General features: G+C 41.4%; 1 protein-coding gene across 1 annotated transcript in view; it reads right to left on the bottom strand.

Annotated features, from left to right (window-relative positions):
• Window positions 1–17800, bottom strand: part of Dchs2 (dachsous cadherin-related 2) — a 121766-nt gene that overhangs the window by 67667 nt on the left and 36299 nt on the right. The window contains exons 4-5 of the mRNA XM_029538031.1: window positions 2112–2348; window positions 163–1188 (exon numbers count right to left, since the gene is read on the bottom strand). Coding sequence (XP_029393891.1) covers window positions 163–1188; window positions 2112–2348 — 1263 coding nt within the window. The remainder of the gene's footprint in view (window positions 1–162; window positions 1189–2111; window positions 2349–17800) is intronic.

Raw genomic sequence — 17800 nt, 5'->3', positions numbered from 1 at the left:
CTCAACGTTAACTTCATTTTAATATCACAGCACTGTCATAAAATACCATTTGCCAAAACCTAAGTTTAAAATCTACTTGTGCCAAAGCTATATCTAAACATTTGTGGGTTTTTTTTTTCATTCTGATTTTTAAAAGTATGGATGAAAGCTGCAAAAAGCTACCTGTGTTAGGATTCATCTTGAAGAATTTTCCATCGGTCAGAAGGAAATAGGAGAGCTGCCCGTTCTTCCCAGAGTCAGCATCGATGGCTGTCATTTTCCCTATTACCCCTAGGGGGAGAGGGCTCTCCTCAATGTTCAGAAACACCCTGTTCTGCCGGAAGGCTGGGGCGTGGTCGTTCTCATCCAGGACATGAACTATCACCGAAGTGCTCACGTTCCGCATCACATTCCGCAGCGATCTGTCCCCTGAGGTGTGCGCATACACTCTAAACTTGTATGTCTCTGTAGACTCATAGTCTAGCTGCCGCCGTAGATAAATCCACCCAGTGTGAGGGTGGATTCCAAACACTGCAGAGTCCACGCTGACATCCAGGGAGTAGACGGTCTTCTTCGAGGCTGGGCGCCACGGATACAGAGGGTAGGCCTGTACCTGTAGGATTTGAGTCGTCAGTGGGAGAGACTCACTAACTTCTACTTGATAGACCAAATTTTCAAAAGCCACGGCTGGGATTCGTTCTTGACTTTCAATAACTACTGTGAGTACCAACTGGGATGCCTGGGGAGGAACACCTTGATCCTTAGCCACGAGAGTCAGCCTGAAGTCTGCCTGGCCTCCCAGACTCTCCCTGAGGTACAGCACCCCGCGGCCTTGGTCCATGCTGAATTCGCTTGGCTGGGGACTTGCGATGCTGTACCGGACCAGTCCATTCAGCCCGCTGTCTCTATCCTGCGCACGTGCAAGGTACAAGGCTGTACCAGGCGGAGTGGTCTGGGAGATCCTAATCTCATCTGAGGCTGTGGGAAACTCAGGGCGGTTGTCATTAACATCCATCACCGTAATGTTCACTTCTGTACTGCTGCAGGCTGGGGAGCTGCCGAGCTGTGCCTGGACCGTGAGGACAACCATGGGCTGTGCCTCGTGGTCCAGAGGCTTCAGGGTGCAGATACTGCCCAGCCATCTGTGAATGGAGAACTTTCCTTCCGGATCGCCAGAGGAAATTCGATACGTGATTGGCTCTGAGGAATCTGAAAAAAAAAAAAAAAAAAAAAAAAAGCGTACAAAAACAAGACTAAAGTAGTGTCTTCTGGAAGCAGTGTATGCCCTACCCTGGAGAAGTACACAGTGAAGTCTCCACCCATTCACAGAGACTGGTGAGACACGGGGCTTACACCCTTCTTGGTGACCAAAGGGAATGGCCAGTGGACAATGAGCAAGTAAGTCATTGTTTTCTTCATCTTTCTTGCATTAGGTAAAAGAGAACCACATCAAGAAAATAATTTAGACACTTTTTTTTTTTTTGAGGAAGCCAAGTTCAATTTATGTTGATGCTTTTTCTATGGTATCGACCTCTGAATAACAGATGCCCTTCACAGAGGTAGAAAGAGGAAGACAAGAGAGGACAAAGAACGGGAGTTCACGTTCCAGACTTGTCCCGAAGAGTTACCACTACACACGGCAAGGGAGCCAGGCACGAATATCTGTCCAATCACTATTGAGACCAGTGTAAAAATCTTAAATCACTCAAACTGGTAGCAAAAAGGGAATGCTTAAATAAAATACACTTAAGTGAAATCATCCTGCGACTCACTAAGTAGTAACACTGAGTGGAAGATAGGTTATCTGGAAAGCTATGTAAAGTAAGTGTGTGGATAGTAGTTATGAAATATAGTAAGATGTATTTTTATTAAAAATAAAAAGCACATACACTTTATACACCATAATTATTATGTTCTGTATTAAGCATTCTTTAAAGAATATCCATTATTTTCTTATCAAAAATTGTAAGATAGGTGGAGACAACATTGAAAGTACAATAATCAGGCCAAGGGGTGTGTTTTCTCATTTTTTTAGCATGGACTGAAGGAAATACTTAAGGTTGTATGACCTGATAAAACAGGAAAATATACAGTCAAGGACTTTGGGGCAGTGTGAAAAATGCAGCACTTACTCAAGGACTCTCTTGCCTTCACTGTCCCAACAAGCGTGTCTTCTGGCACATCTTCATAAACTGAGAAGGTGTACTTGGGCCTTTCAAACTCTGCAGGAGCCAGCGTGGTCTGCATGATGTGGACGGTGACATCAGCGTTAGTGCCAGCTGTGAGCCCGCCACCATCTCGAGCACAGACCATCAGAAAAACGGTGGTGGCTTCCAAATGGCTGAGCGTTGATGTTAAGTAAATAATCCCTGGGTAGGAAAACAAAGAATTAAACAGTAGGCAATATGCAATGAATACTGATGGCCATACATGGTCTAGAGACTCTACCGTGTTGTGCTTAATTTTATGTGTGCACTTGACTGGGTCTTTGGTTTCCCAATTTGGTCATATGGCATTCTTAGCATGTATCAAACAGTGTTTGGAGATGAGATGAACATTCAAAACCAAAGACAGAATACAATGGCTTTTTCTCTGGAATGTAGGTTTTCTCCAATTAGTATAAGGCCTGGATAGATCATGAGTGCTGACACACCTCAAATCTTGGGACATGCCAGCCCCCATAATTGCATGAGACGATGTCTTGTAATAAATCTCTTCACATCCTACTGGGTGCTTCGCTGGAGAATTTGAATTGACACATCGATTTTGCAACAAAGGAATCTGAGCATGCTTGTAAGTGATGTCCAAATTCTTCCAAGCAATAATTTCCTAGAGTTTAACCAGTAGGCATTTTAGGGGCATGTCACATCATCAGAAAAATGAGGTGACACTATTTCTCACTATTATATCAACAATGACAGATAATGAGACTAACAGGGTAGAGGTCTCACTTTTCTGATGTGGAGTTAACACATGTACAGCGTTCTCACAGCCTACCCAAAGGTCGGGATCCTAAGTTCAAAGTCAACCTGGGCTACTGTTTAGCTCTGTCAACTCTATGCAACTTTAAATCACCAAGGAAGAGAGCATTAGTGAGGGGGAAGCTAGATCAGGCTGGACCATGCGTGGGTCTTTGAAGAATGGCCTTAACTGATGTAGAAAGGCTAACCCTGAAAGTGGGAAGCACCATGCTCAGGTGTGGGGTCCTGAAATATTAAGAGTAGAGACAGTTGGCTGAACACTGAGCATACGTACATTTATTTCTATCTGTTATTGGACGGGATGTGACCAACTGCCTCAAGTCCCTTCCCCAAGTTCTCCATAAGAGTGGGCTAAATCCTAGAACTGTAGGCTAAATGAATTCACTTGCTAGGTTGCTTTGGGTCGGGGTATTTTATCACAGCAAGATAAATGGAACCAGAAGAACACCTGGAGTGTTAAAAGTCAGCCTGGGATACATAGAATATTATCTCCGAATGAATGAATGAATGAATGAATGAATGAATGTTTCAAAATTTTTAATTCCTTGTTCCTAAGTCTCTCTGAAAGTTAATATAATCATATAATACCTCTACTTTCTTTTCCCTCCAGGTTTATTGTGGTACAAATGATACATTAAATTATGCCAGTTCAAGGTGTAGAATGTTTTCATCTTTCTTTGATGGTCTGTCAAAGCACACAAAACTCATCCCACAGATTTTTATTACAAATACTTCCAATCTGGTTTTGGTATAGTTTGTAAACTAATAAACTATAAGTTGCTTCATAACTCAAGTCTGGCAGTGTCTAGAAGGTTGTAGAACCATTTGGAAGTGGAGCTAGTCTGGGGAAAGTGGATCTAGGGGAGGCTGGCCTTAAGTTTAATTCTCAGTCCCCAGCCTTTCCTTTGCTACCTGTTCCATGTAGAGAGGAGCAGGCAGCCTTGAGGTCCTGCTGCCACCGTCTGTGCCACTCTGACACCATTGCTTTCCCACCCTGATGGATGTGGCCTCAAACCATGAGCAAAGTAATTCTTCCTTCTTTCAACTGAGACCAGTCAAAAGGTTACAAAAAGAAGATACATTAGTAGGTATGAATTGCTACAACAAAAGTAACAGATCCCAGGAGGCTTGAACAATAGAAATTGATTTCTCGCAGATCTAGAAGTTGGACAGCTAAGGACCAAGGCAGCACAGACCCCACCCCCACCCCCGCCCCCACCCGGAAGTGTTTTCTCGGCAAGTTTGCAGTTAGCTATCTATCTCCTTATTACATCCTCACGTGGCAGAGGCACTTGGACTTGGCTTTTGTCTCTTTTTCCCCTGAGAATGCTGTCTTAGTTACTTTTGCATTGTGAAATAAAATACACAGTTCAAGGTATCATCAGGGCAGAGAAGTGGGGACAGAAGGTGAGTGAAGCCATTGGTCACATGGCTTACCTAGTCAGAAAGAAAACAATGCTGTGCCCAGCTCACTCTTTGCTTTCCAATGACCTATGGGTCGCAACCACTTAGGCAAACCTCTATCTCCAAAATATTTATATTACATTACATTGAGATTCACAACAGTAGCAAAATTACAGTTATGGTGTAACTATAACGGTGACAGAAAACCAGTTGTCACATAACTCCTAGACACTCATTAAAGACGTTCCTCACATCAAATCTTAACCTTGTGTGTTTTAAAACCTATCCCTCCTGCCTAGGGTATTTATCCTTAGGGAATATTTAACCATAGCACATTGCAGTTTGTGTCACAAAACAGACAGTCAGAATGCCTTGATTCTTGGTGAAATCGTCTGACCTGGGATGCGTAGGAGCCTGTGTCTTGTGAACTTGCTTAAGACAGCTGATGAGAGATAGTTCTGCGAAAGTTGAATGGCCAGCTTGACTACTGTGATATATACACAGAACGCGAGTTCACTCTCAGAGTTTTAAAACATTCATCTTTCTCTCACACTCAGCAACTGAATGAAGTTTGTGGTGCTTTTTTTTTTTTAAGTCCCTGCCTTCAAATGCTATGAACGTTAGATTTCTGATTCTATATGCTAATTTTATGTTCTCAGCGCTGGGCCTACTTGTGAATGATTTTGATTAAATCTTAACAGAAACAGACTCTCACATAGACCTGGCATCTTAGACATTTTCCATATGAGGCGCTGGTTCATGCCAGGCAAGGCATCCACTCTTAGAGTTTACAGAATAATAAAAGACCACGGAGACAGAGTCTTAAGACTCAGATACAACTGCCTTCAAACCCTTGGTTTTTCAAGTCATAGTTGACCTTGAACAGTCTCGAAAACCTTTCAAATCTATTTATGACCTGTAAACAAACTGCAGAATGACAGCACTTGGTGTGCAGATAGGCTGTGAGGCTCAATTAAACGGCATCCGCAAACATATGGCTTATCACGGGTCTGATATGCATGGGCTCTGTGCTACAACACCAGCTCTCTTCCCGCCACACTAAGGACTACAGGATCAGGTGAATAATTCCATGTAGCACGAAAGTACGATCATTTATGGTGAGTAATTAATTTAAAACTTTATGCATACAGGGAAATATGAGGCAGTCAGAGGAACATCAATATTCTATAAAACCCTGTGGAAAAGGGTACATAAGAAATTGACCTAAAGAACCAACCGGGGACCCATCTGTCCTCACAACTTGCCTACCAAGTCACAAAGATGAATTCTGGAGGAGGCCATAATGGCCCTTCTCATACTAGCATAGCCTACTTCCTCAATAAACTGGCAATTTTAGATCTCAGACCGTAGAGAGATGTGCATTTTCTATTTGTCTTACTCTTATGGATGGTTCTGTCACCTATATTCTTTATGGGTCTGCACTGTGTCCATTAAAGTTAATATTTTAAAAGCACTTAAAAATTCTCCCTAACTTTATAAACCTAGATCCTAATCTGAATAGTTGGCATGAGTAGGCCCACACCTCCCACTTGGGAGTCCCCAATTCCCTGCCAGTGGACAAGCCTGAAAGACCAGAGGCTCCATCTCTGCTTTCATGTGGCCACATGAAGAAGTCTGAAGTTCAAGAGAACCAACTGCACACATTTATTCCCTTCAAGCAAAAGGAAAATCTTTCTTAAAGCCAGACCAAAACCCTTTGAATACCTTGACCTGTGTTGGTTCTGTTGCCTGAGTGAATCAAAGGAAAAAGCCACAATTTCTGGCAATGACAGAGCCAAGAATTCTGTATTATCTGAAGGCTAGATCACTATAAAGGCAGCAGAATAGGCTGAAAGGACTGCTCCCAAAACACATATCTACTTGCAACCTCTGAAGTAGGCTTTTGTACTAGGGTCTCTGCATGAAACTGAAGGCTTTCAAGAATGACTGGAGTTCTTCTAATAAGAAGTGAACCAAGAAGACTCAGATGTAAAGAAGACCACATAATGATGAAGACAAGGTTGGAGGCATGCTGCTAAGATCCAAGAATTGCTAACAGCCACTAAAAACTACCCAGGAACCACAACACTTACTCTCAGACATCAAGCCCATGACACCTTTTTAACTTATTTATTTTCTTCAGCTGTTCGGCCTCCAGAACTGTGAGTCAGTACCATTCTGTTATTTAAGGTCACTTGGTCTGTGGTACTTTGTTACAGCAATTATCTTACATAGGCCCCTTCTCTTCTGTGGATTACCTTCTGCTTGGGTACATCACACATTCAGGCAAAATGGTCAATATGGGCAGAATTTGGATAAAATTTGGAGACATGTTGAAAATGGTCAACAACAGTGTCAAATGGTAAGATTAGCACAAATTTAATTTAAAGACCTTGGCTAACTTCTTGTGGTTCTAGAATTGGGCCATGCCTCGTGGTTAAAATATTCTAAATGAGGCAAGCACAAGAAGTTGACTTCATAGGGAGAAAGAAGTAGAAGAAAGCAGAAACAGAAAAGGTGATGGGTCATTTTGAAACTACTTTTCTTGTAAAGATTAAAACAAAAGGGAATTCTCTGTCATGTTGGCTAAAATTGGCAGAGATTTATGGATCAGATCTTGACCTCTCTCTTGATATTGTTCAGGGAATCATCATGTGTGGCTCCATGCTGGTTTGGTCTGTGGAGCCTAATATAGAGCCAATAGCCCTGTACAGATTTGACTTAATGATATTCATTATAATAGACTAGAGTTCCATATTCTTATATCTTCAAAAGCATACCATTTCCCTCCTCTTCACAGGAAGATTCTGACGATGGATACAAACTATTTTTGAAATAGTTAAAAATAAGATTAAATATACATAATGAAGCCATGTTTACATTATTGCTGTTCTTTTATGTCTATTTAGGGTTCGGTGGCTAAAGAAAATTATAGTCTTTATAGAGAAACTCGTGTGTGTGTGTGTGTGTGTGTGTGTGTGTGTGTGTGTGTGTGTGTTTGTGTGTGTGGCAGTTGTAACTAAAGGTTGACTCACACATGTGTCTCAGCACTGCTATAATTACTATCCAGAAAATAAACAACAAAATAACTGACAGATGCTGCTTGAATAATAAAACAGAAGCCTGCTTTATTTTGGTGCTTTAGAGAAAACAAAATTAGACAATGCACAACTGATGCCAGTGTATCTGGTGAAAAATGAAATCTAACTTCTTCCTTTGTTGTTTCCTTGACCGTCTTTCTCAGATGAACTCTGCCCATCTGAAGTTTCCCACTGTAACAGGACGCACTGATGCCCACTCCGCCTAACCATCTCACAGGAGGCAGGACGCAACATTCCCTGAGCATCCGAGTCTCCATGAAGACACAGAACACAAGTGGCATCTACCCGCTGGAGTTCTGCAGAGCTCAGATATCAGTTATACATGAGGCAGAGGGAAAGACACTTCCAATTTGCCTCAATATGGAATATCTAGATGCCCACACACATTGCTAAGGACCCTATATATGTGCAGAAAGGAAAGGGTTATTACTGTCATCTAATACATTAACTCCCTGTTTTTCATACAGTTTTTTTAAGGCATAGCAAGGGTGTGGTAACTTTTTAAAGAAACTGTTCTGGGCCCAGACATATATTATCCTGAGTTACTTTGGCTTTAATTACCTTAACAACGAAGATTTGTTCAGATTCTATAATTTACTTCAAATATGTAACATCAGAGATAGAAATAATTGGATGGGCTGGAGAGATGACCCTCGGGTTGTGAGAGACAGTTCACAACCACCGTAAATCCAGCTCCAGAGAATCCAACTTCCTCTTCTGGTGTCTATAGGACGCCTGTACATATGTGCACACACACATACACAAACACATTCACATGTACACATACACACATAAAGAACAGGTAGACCATAGATAGGTAGATAGACAATTTTTAATCAAAATGTTTGAAAACATTGCTTCCCCAGAAGTAAACTACTTAGTTACAAGAACTTGTCGGTTCTGTTTGTTTTCTCCAATCCCAGTGTGAAATTCTGCTCCCAGTTACCTCCTTCTGTGGGTGATTTAAGTCCTAAGCATATGGTGCTCCCCAAACACACAAAAACACCTGGCATTCAGTGACATTGGTATGCACTCTAAGGACCTTCTCTGTATCAGCTGTTTCTATCTTTTTAAGAAATCAAGTTTTAAACCAAACAGTCAATATTTTCTATATCTTTATGTGAGAAAACCCAAAACTTTAATGAGAAAAAATGACATGCTACAATTTTGAGTTTCAAAGTAATACTTCCTCATGATGTTCCCGATCATGCACGTGAAATAAGATGACTACAGAACATCAAGAATCAAGAACCACAGAAAGGAACCTCTGTGGGGGTTATCTGTTTCAGTACTGGTCCTCAGACTCCCTGCCCAAAAGCAGCTGCTTTGTAAAATGTGAACATACAGTCTCTGAAAGAATAAGTCAACAATAAAAGAGGTTAAAAATTCAATCATGTCTGGAGACCTTAAGCAGCATGCTGTATTGACACTTGACTCAGATAATCTGCCAAATTCTGGAGATCTTGACTGAGCCTTTAATGACTCTGTGGTGTTCAGAGGGCAGAAGACCAGACCACAGTCTCCTATGGGTAGGGAGAGGCTCAGGATTGAAAGTTTATCCAGGATTTGTCTGATACAATTATTCCAAAGATGAACTAGAAATAAATTACTTCTTCTCCAGTGAGCTGCAAAGAAAATTGTCTGATTTGAAACTCAGTGCTAGAGATGGTAAACTTCTTTTTTTTTTTTTTGAGAATTCCTGAATGTGAAACAGCTCTTATATTCATCTGAAGTCTGGATTAACAATACAGATAATGTGGAAAAAATTGAAGCCAAGAAAAAAATGTAAGTGGTATAGACATAGCACTGGAAATGAACTGAATGATAAAGCATAGGCCAGACATACAGGATGCCTGGGGTTCCATGGTGTGTGTGTGTGAGAGAGAGAGAGAGAGAGAGAGAGACAGACAGACAGACAGACAGACAGACAGACAGACAGACAGACACAGACAGACAGAAACACAGACAGAGACAGGATATAAATGAGGACAGATATGTCCCTAAGGCATTTGAACAAAAGCAAAACACAAGTGCTTTCCAGAGGAACCCACCTTCATTCCCAGGGTTCAAAGAATTCTCTCAGATAAAGATCCAAGCTCACCGTTCAAACAGAAAAAGGAAGAATGAGGAATTACATTAGCGTAGATAAATCTGAGAAATAATGATGGATTTAACTAGGAAATGACTTAAGAAAACAGACAAATGCTAGAGTTAAGACAAAAGTTTCAAAATTAATTCAGCCATGCATTCCTCATAGGAAACAGAATGCGGGCAGGAGACGAAGCCATCAGTGAAGCTCAGATCCTCAGTGTGCATGGAAATGCCAGCGTGGTAGCACGAGCCCATGATCCCAGTGTGGAGGACAGCCCGTCTCGGCAAGTCAGTCAGCTCCAGTGTCAGTGAGAGAACCTGGCTCCAAACTGAAGTCCAGAGCTCTAGAAGACAGTGGATGGAAACCTCTGACTTCCACATGTATGCACACACACATTCACTCAGATCTATATACACACACGCACACACATATTAACATACACAGATACACACACACAAAAGAAACAATACTTCTAAAATACCCTCCATTGTTAGTGGTGCCATTACTGGACTGGTGGTCCTGGGTACTATAAGAAAGCAAGCTGAGCAAGCCAGGGAAGGCAAGCCAGTAAGCAGTACCCCTCCATGGCCTCTGCATCAGCTCCTGCCTCCAGGTTCCTACCCTGTGTGAGTTCCTGTCCTGACTTCCTTTGGTGATGAACAGCAATGTGGAAGTGTAAGCGGAATAAACCCCTTTTCTCCCCAACTTGCTTCTCGGTCATGATGTTTTGTGCAGGAATAGAAACCCTGACTAAGACAGCCTCCATCTTAACTTAACAAAACACAGAAGACATCAGAACCCTAACTTCACATGGCGTTTACAGGGGAAGCATGCTCCATGTCAGAAGTGACTGGCTTCTTCTGCCTGTTGATTACCTCTTGTCCTCCCCTCTCACCTAACTCACTGGAGTTTCTGAATTCCACGGTTGAAGCGAGGGGCGAGGAGGCAGGAGAGGACAGGAAGCATTGCCTGACAGGCAGTGTCATAGCAACCTAGCATAAAGATTTCTTAGACTGGGAAATTGTTTAAAAGCCATTTTCTTTTCCAGGTATCATGACAATCTACTTTCCATTTCCATAACAAATACCCAAGAAAAATCAACCTAAAAGGGTTTAGATGAGATATACTTTTGGCTCAATACAGGTCATAGGCAAGGTAGTACAGCTCCTGATTACGTCTTGGAAGTTGTGTTTTGTCTCCTGGTGAGCTTCCTGTAATGATGACAGTAAGTCATGTTCCTATCAGAGAAGTAGAAGGTGAGCAATAGGACGTTGGGACCTTCCATATGGCTAGTTATCCCTTGGCCCTGTTATTATTTGGCCTGTTGGGAGACATTCCTCTACCATAACAGCAAATGACAGAGGAAGAAAAGACAGAGTAAGAATATGGAATGTGATACTAAGATCCCCTTCAAAGGCAGCCACCAAGAAACTTACATCCCCCCATTAGGCCTTGTCTCCTAGAAGTTCTGTCAGTTCTCAGCAGTGCACAGGCTGTGGACCAAGCTATAACCAAATGGGCCTTGGAAGGATGCTCAAGAGACAAACAGTAGAGTGCACGACTTCGGCTCCTTTGGGGGTAGCTCTATAGCCTTCTAATCTGAAGCTGCCTCGGTGGCATCTTCTTTCAGGATGTTCGTTACTGCTTCTTGTGTGGGAAGAACTGGAGGCATGCCCTGTGGTCCTGAAAAGGCAGAACCTAACAACACCACCATTTTTTTCTCTCTCAAAATGTACTAAAACCAAGAGAAACATTGAGTTCTGTTCAAGCCTGCAAGCTTCTGGAATGTGGTTTGTCTCCACTTCAGAAACTACTCCTTTATTCTGCTGCCAGTCATTCTTTTCCCTTCAGATTTCTCAGATGCCTGCCAGACACGAGTCTTCTGTGAGCCCTGTTATTAACTCAGGGAGCATGCACTAGGTTCTCTGAACAGTCAATAAGGAGCAGGTAACTCACCCCCAGAGAAACCTGTAAATCAACAGCAGCTCCCTGGCATCTACCAATCTTTTCTCTCCAATCTGCCAACCTTCTATACCTTTAACAAGATGGGTCTCCTTCATATAACCCACACCACATTTGCACCCTGAGGAATGCGGAGCTTGTTGCTAACTTTACAGATCAAACTGACATTTCAGTTTTTTGTTATAAATATCTAAGATTGGCCACCTCCAGATCTGCTTCTCTGGAATTATCAGGTTTTCTCCTGATGCCATCCTAATTGGAGCTGTCCTGAGAAGTGCCATAGCCCATGTTCACTCTGTCCCTTAACACTTTGTGTGGCTCTCCTAGATTTTGTTGAGTTCTGTGTTCAGCACATGGAGATTTCCCTGAGTTACTAGTTCTTGTGGAAGACACATACAGTCCACATAATGAGGAAGAGTGGCTGAGAATGCAACTCAGTATCAGGGCATGTTTTTAGTATATATAAGGCCCATGGTTTAATCCCAGGACCCCTAGACACACACATACACATGGGGGCGGGGGTGAGGTAATGAAAAGCAAAGGAATGTTCCTTTGGTCTTCAGAAAGTGTTTGTTGTCTTTTACTGTGCTGACCCAAAGGAGAGTCAACTGAGGAGTCCAGGAGAGCAATAAGAAGAAAACAACCACTATGGAAACACTCCTGAGTCTAGGAAATTTTGTTGAGTGAAAATCCATCACATGAAAGAGGAGAGAATCAATGAAGCTGTGAATCTGTAGACCAAACATTTCAAACATGCACTTTCTCTAAAAACTTTAACACACACACATAACACACACACGCGCGTGCGCACACACACACACACACACACACACACACACAGAGAGAGAGAGAGAGAGAGAGAGAGAGAGAGAGAGAGAGAGAGACCTGGAAATCTAGGAGAGTCTGAATGTTTGAATGCAACCTTTTTTTCTATTTAGCTCTACTGGAGAACAGGTTACAAACAGAAAGTGTAATTTGAGTCCTGTGTGTGTGTGTGTGTGTGTGTGTGTGTGTGTGTGTGTGTGTGTGGTGGCTGTATATTTGTCTGTGGGCAGGCATGCGCATTAGTACATACGTGTGCTTGTGCTCACACATGAAGAGGCTTGAGCTCCATGGTGAGTGTCTTCACCAGTTTCTTCTCCATCTTGATTTTTGAGATAGAGGTTTTGTTGAACCTGGAGCTCGTCTGGCTAAACTGGCTGGCCACTAAGTTCCAGGAACCTTGTCTCCACCTCTCCAGTGCTGGGAATACAGATGCACACCACTATGCCCAGTTTTTGCATTTGTGGGTGCTGATGATCCAATTCAAGTCCTTGGTCTTCAGCGGGAAGCACTTTATCAATGAATTGTTGACATCAACAGTCTTAAACAATATTAACTGTACTAAATACTGAAAGGGACAGAAAACATCTGTATACAGTATATGTGCCACATATAAAATATAATTGTATACATTTTGCATACTATATAAGTAAAATAATAAAAAGCCCTGTTAGTGCATATTGGCCAGCTTGAAATTTGTAACACTTTATCTTTATACTTTAAATCACAGTGATTGGCTCCCATTTTTTATGACCCTTGCAAATCATCATTAACTATTGGTTCAAGGGCCAACCTCAACCTTGAAAACCAAACACCAATAAATTTACAGATCACTAGTTATTTTGTGTTTTAATAAGTATTTGGATTTAAATACTGTGTTGATCTGTTTTCATTTTCAATTTGATGAACCTGGAATCACCTCAAAGAGTGTCTTAGTGAGGAATTATCTAGATCATGTTGGTCTGTGAGCCTGTCTGTGTGGTGCTGTCTTGATTAGTTGATGTGGAAAGAGTGAGACTTTTATGGGTATCACCATTCCCTTGGCAAGAGATACCGAACAGTACAAGAAAGCTGAAAGTTAGCTGAGAGCCACAGAGCAAGTGAGGGTGTGTATGTTTTGCTCTTGTCTGTGAATATGATGTGACGATCTACTTGGGTTCCTGCCTTGACTTCTCAGTTTTCTTCTGTGATCTGGAGGTACAAGGCAAATAAACTTCTGTCTAAAGTTGCCTGGTGCTAGGATATTTTGTCGCACCCACTGAAAAGGGTACTAGGACCCTTACAAGTCCTTAAGTGCATTGTCATTTGTCTATGTTCTTCACTATGTCACTTCTTAATTTTAAATCTCATTTATTAGGGGAAAGCGGCTTTAGATTGATGGAGTGATGGAAAGATGGAACATGAAGATCATCTTTCAGCTGACTCTGCCACACGGTTTTAAATGCATATGACCACTAGTTAAGCACTATTAACTTTCAGGATCATATATTTTGGAAAAGACAAATCACTCTTAAACATATTGGAAATCCTCACTATAAATTAATCTGTGGGTCATTACTTAATTTGTAAAATGGTCTCATGAGAAAGAATGAAAATAAGAAAAGTCAGAGCTATCTCCTAATACGGAACATAAAATAAATAGTTCCCCCCAAAATAGTAGTAACCCAAGCTGTAGAATAGCAACATTAATTCTTTATTAATTATTGGTACTGCCAAAGTCTCTTCCTTCTCATTTTGTGTCAATATAAAAATTTACCAACTATCTGGGGTATAAGTTGTAGCAGCAGAAAGGACTAGAATAGATATGTTACTTTGAATTGAGAACCAAACACCATCTTATGAAAATATATTTATTGCAATATTTCACTAAAATTTTAATTAAAACAATGAGTTTAAAAACCAGTAGTTTAGTGCTTTGAACAGGCTTGTATAGGAAGCCACAAAGAGAGATCCTTCTTATCCCTACTTACTTGAATAAGAGAATCTGTATTTATCTTGACTTTTTCCTTTAGCTTAAAAACAGTCCCAATGATAGAAAGAACACAGGAATGGTAGTTCAGTAAGAAAATCAAGTGTTGGGCTTGTCTGTGAATAAGTCAGATTCATAGAGTATCTGAACTCCTAGTTTGTTCGTGGATATATAAAAATCCTGTTTGTCTATTCAAAATAGTAAAGACCCACAGGTCTAAGTCTCTGGCATGTCCTAGAGATGTCCCCAACCCTGCCCACAGCTCATTTCTGTTCCCTCTCCCTTCCTCTCCCTACACCTGATCCCCCTTGTCCCATTCCTCTCCCTATCTCCTTTCTCACCCAATTCCCTCCCTCTATCCACTTCTGATATCTATTTTATTTCCTCGTCTAAGAAAACATTAAGTATTCTCTCTTGGGTCCTACTTATTTGGCTTCTTTGGGTCTGTGGATTGTAGCAGTGTCCTATACTTTATGGCTAATATCCACTTATCAGTGAGTACATGCCATTCATGTTCAATTGGGTCTGTGTTACCTCACTCCAAATGATATCTTTCCAGTTCTATCCATTTGCCTGAAAAATTCATGATCTCTTCTATTTTAATAGCTGAATAATATTCCATTGTGTAAATGAATCACATTTTCTTTATCCATCCTTCAGTTGATGGACATATGGGTTGTTCCAGCTTCTGGCTACTACAAATGGAACTGCTATGAACATAGTGGAGCACGTGTCCTTGTATTATGGAAGAGCATCTTTTAGGTATATGCCCAGGAGTGATATAGCTGTGTCTTGAAGTAGAACTATTTCCAATTTTCTGAGAAACTGCCAAATTAATATCCATAATAGTTATACATGTTTGCACTCCTATCAGCAATGAAGGAGTGTTTCCCTTGGTCCACAACCTCACCAGCATGTTCTGGCTCTTGAGTTTTTTTATCTTTATCATTCTAATGTGTGTAAGATGGAATCTCAGAGTCATTTTGACTTGCATTCCCCTGACGACTAAGGACGTTGAACATTTCTTTAAGTGTATCTTGCCCATTCGAGATTCCTCTGTAGAGAATTATCTGTTTAGCTGTGTACCCCATTTTTAATTGGGTTATTGGTGACTAACTTCTTGAGTTATTTATTGAGAACCATCCAATGGGCAAGGACCAATCCTGGGCATGATTCATGTTACTCTGTCATGCTTACAGATAGGAGCCTAGCATGAATGACTGTCCTCTAAGAGTCTCCATTCAGCACATGATTGAAACAGATACAGAGACCCACAGCCAATCATTAGATGGAGCTCAGGGAGTCTTGATGAAGAGTTGAAGGAAGGACTGAGGGACCTATAGAGGACAGGGAATCCACAGGAAGACCAAAAGAGTCCACTAACCTAAACCCTTGGGACCTCCCAGAGACTGAATCACAAACCAAAGAGAGAACATGGGCTGGATATAAACTCCCCTAGTATATATGTACCAGATGTACAGCTTCATTCTTATGCAAGTCCCCCAACAACTGGAGCAGGGTTGGTTCCTAACTTTTTGTCTGCTGATGAACTCCATTCCCCTAGCCGGGTTGCCTTATCTGGCCTTAGTGGGAGAGGATCTGCCCAGTCTTGCAGTGATTTAATGTGTCAGGATGGAGTGATACCTGAGAAGTCTCCTCCTTCTCAGAGGAAAACAAGAGGGGAAAATGGGGGAGGAGTTGTGAAAGGGAAAAACTGGAAGAGGGGGCAAATGTTGGGATATAAAATAAGTAAATAAATAAATTAATAAAAATATATTTAAAAGTTTATGAGAGACATGATCTTAACCACCTTTTCCATATATTGCCTATCTCCACTTTTGGGCATTATCACCAGATTCCTTCTAGTTTAATTTTTCCTTTGCTCAGTGAAGCAGTGGATTTGTAAAGAACTTTCCATTTCTGTGAGTCTATGATCTCGTACCGAAAGCACTCACAAGAAAATTCTCTAACATGCCTTTGTTTCCTTTGAAAGTAACATTTACTCATTAGGTGCTCGTGATTAATTTCAGAGTCTGTCTTGCATGTACAAGGAAAAATATTTATTTGGCAAGAGCAGGCTCAAAGCCCTTATAAAATGAGGTATGGTATTAATTTATTAACTACACAGCAGAGCATCAAATGTTACGCACAGGAGAGTGGCAATCAGGAAGAATTATGAGAATCATTGAGTGGTAAGAAATCTGAGCATAAAACTAACATTAGGAAAGAAAAAAAAAAAGTCTGCTCTGGAAACAAAGAAAAACAGCCTTGCTGTATTACTTATCATCCATACTGAAGTCCTCACGACCCATACAAAGGAAAAATCGCAATAACGCTGGGCGCTGCTGCCCTGGACTGGCAGGTGGCTACCCATTTGATGACTTATTCTTCTATAGCACGAAGCTTAAATTTTGTTACACTACAACTAAACTTAGGTTGAGCAGCTTAACCCTATTCCTATAAGCGCATGTCTGCCTGTGTTAGTCACTGGTGTGCCCCCACAGAGCTAGGGCAGTATCTGGTATATTAAACGTGAATGTGTTGCATGGGTGATCCTGCTTACATTTTATGTATTAAGTAGATAAGCTACACATTCACGTGTGTTTGTGTGTGTGTGTGTCTGTGTGTATGTATGTATGTGCATGCATGTGTGTATGCATGTGTGTATTTGTGTGCACAAGTGCATATGTGTGTGTGTGTGTTAGATCAGAATTCTACATTATATGTTTTCCTCTGTAGCTCTCCACGTTAGTTTTGAGACAGTGTCTCTCACTGAACTGGCAGCCAGCAAACTCCCAGGAGCCTCTTGGCATATATAACCCCATATAAGATTATAGACACTAAATTTGGCAACTAAGTTGCACTTAAGTGAAAAGTAATTAGGTAAATAAGATGAAATCACAGATATTTGATGGTGGTTTTATGCTACTATGACAAGTATGTCAAAATGGAGGCTGCTGGTTGTGGTGGCACTTGGCAGCTTGGAAAAACATATGCTAAAGAGACAGAGGCAGGAGGATTACCACAAGTGGGAGGCTTGCAAGGATTTCACGTTGGGTCAGCAAGATGGTTTGCAGCCAAACATGAACACTTGAGTTCACCACACAGTGAAAGGAGAGAATTGTGCTTTGAAACTTGCTCCTTGACCTCCATATGTGACCACACACACACACACACACACACACACACACTGTAAAAACAATGTTGCACAGAATAAATCATATCTACAGGTAATTTATAAATAGAATAAAATACAGACAAGGAGAGCTATTAATAAATTTTTCTTCCTGTGTTTCTTCCTCTTGAAACTCAAAACAGAGTGGCCAGCTTCTTGCCCACATCAAAGCAAGCCAGGGGACTGAGAAAGAGAGCAGCGAAGGCTCCAGTCAGAACTTCTCGCCTCGTCCCTGAATGCAGTCTACAAAAATGTTCTCTGGATGAGCAACAAACATTGAAAACCAGAAACAGGGCAGGAAGATGAACCCACAAG

Source organism: Mus pahari, chromosome 4 (genome assembly GCF_900095145.1).
Source record: "Mus pahari chromosome 4, PAHARI_EIJ_v1.1, whole genome shotgun sequence".
NCBI lineage: Eukaryota > Metazoa > Chordata > Mammalia > Rodentia > Muridae > Mus > Mus pahari.
This window is presented reverse-complemented; position numbering and strand designations above follow the sequence as displayed.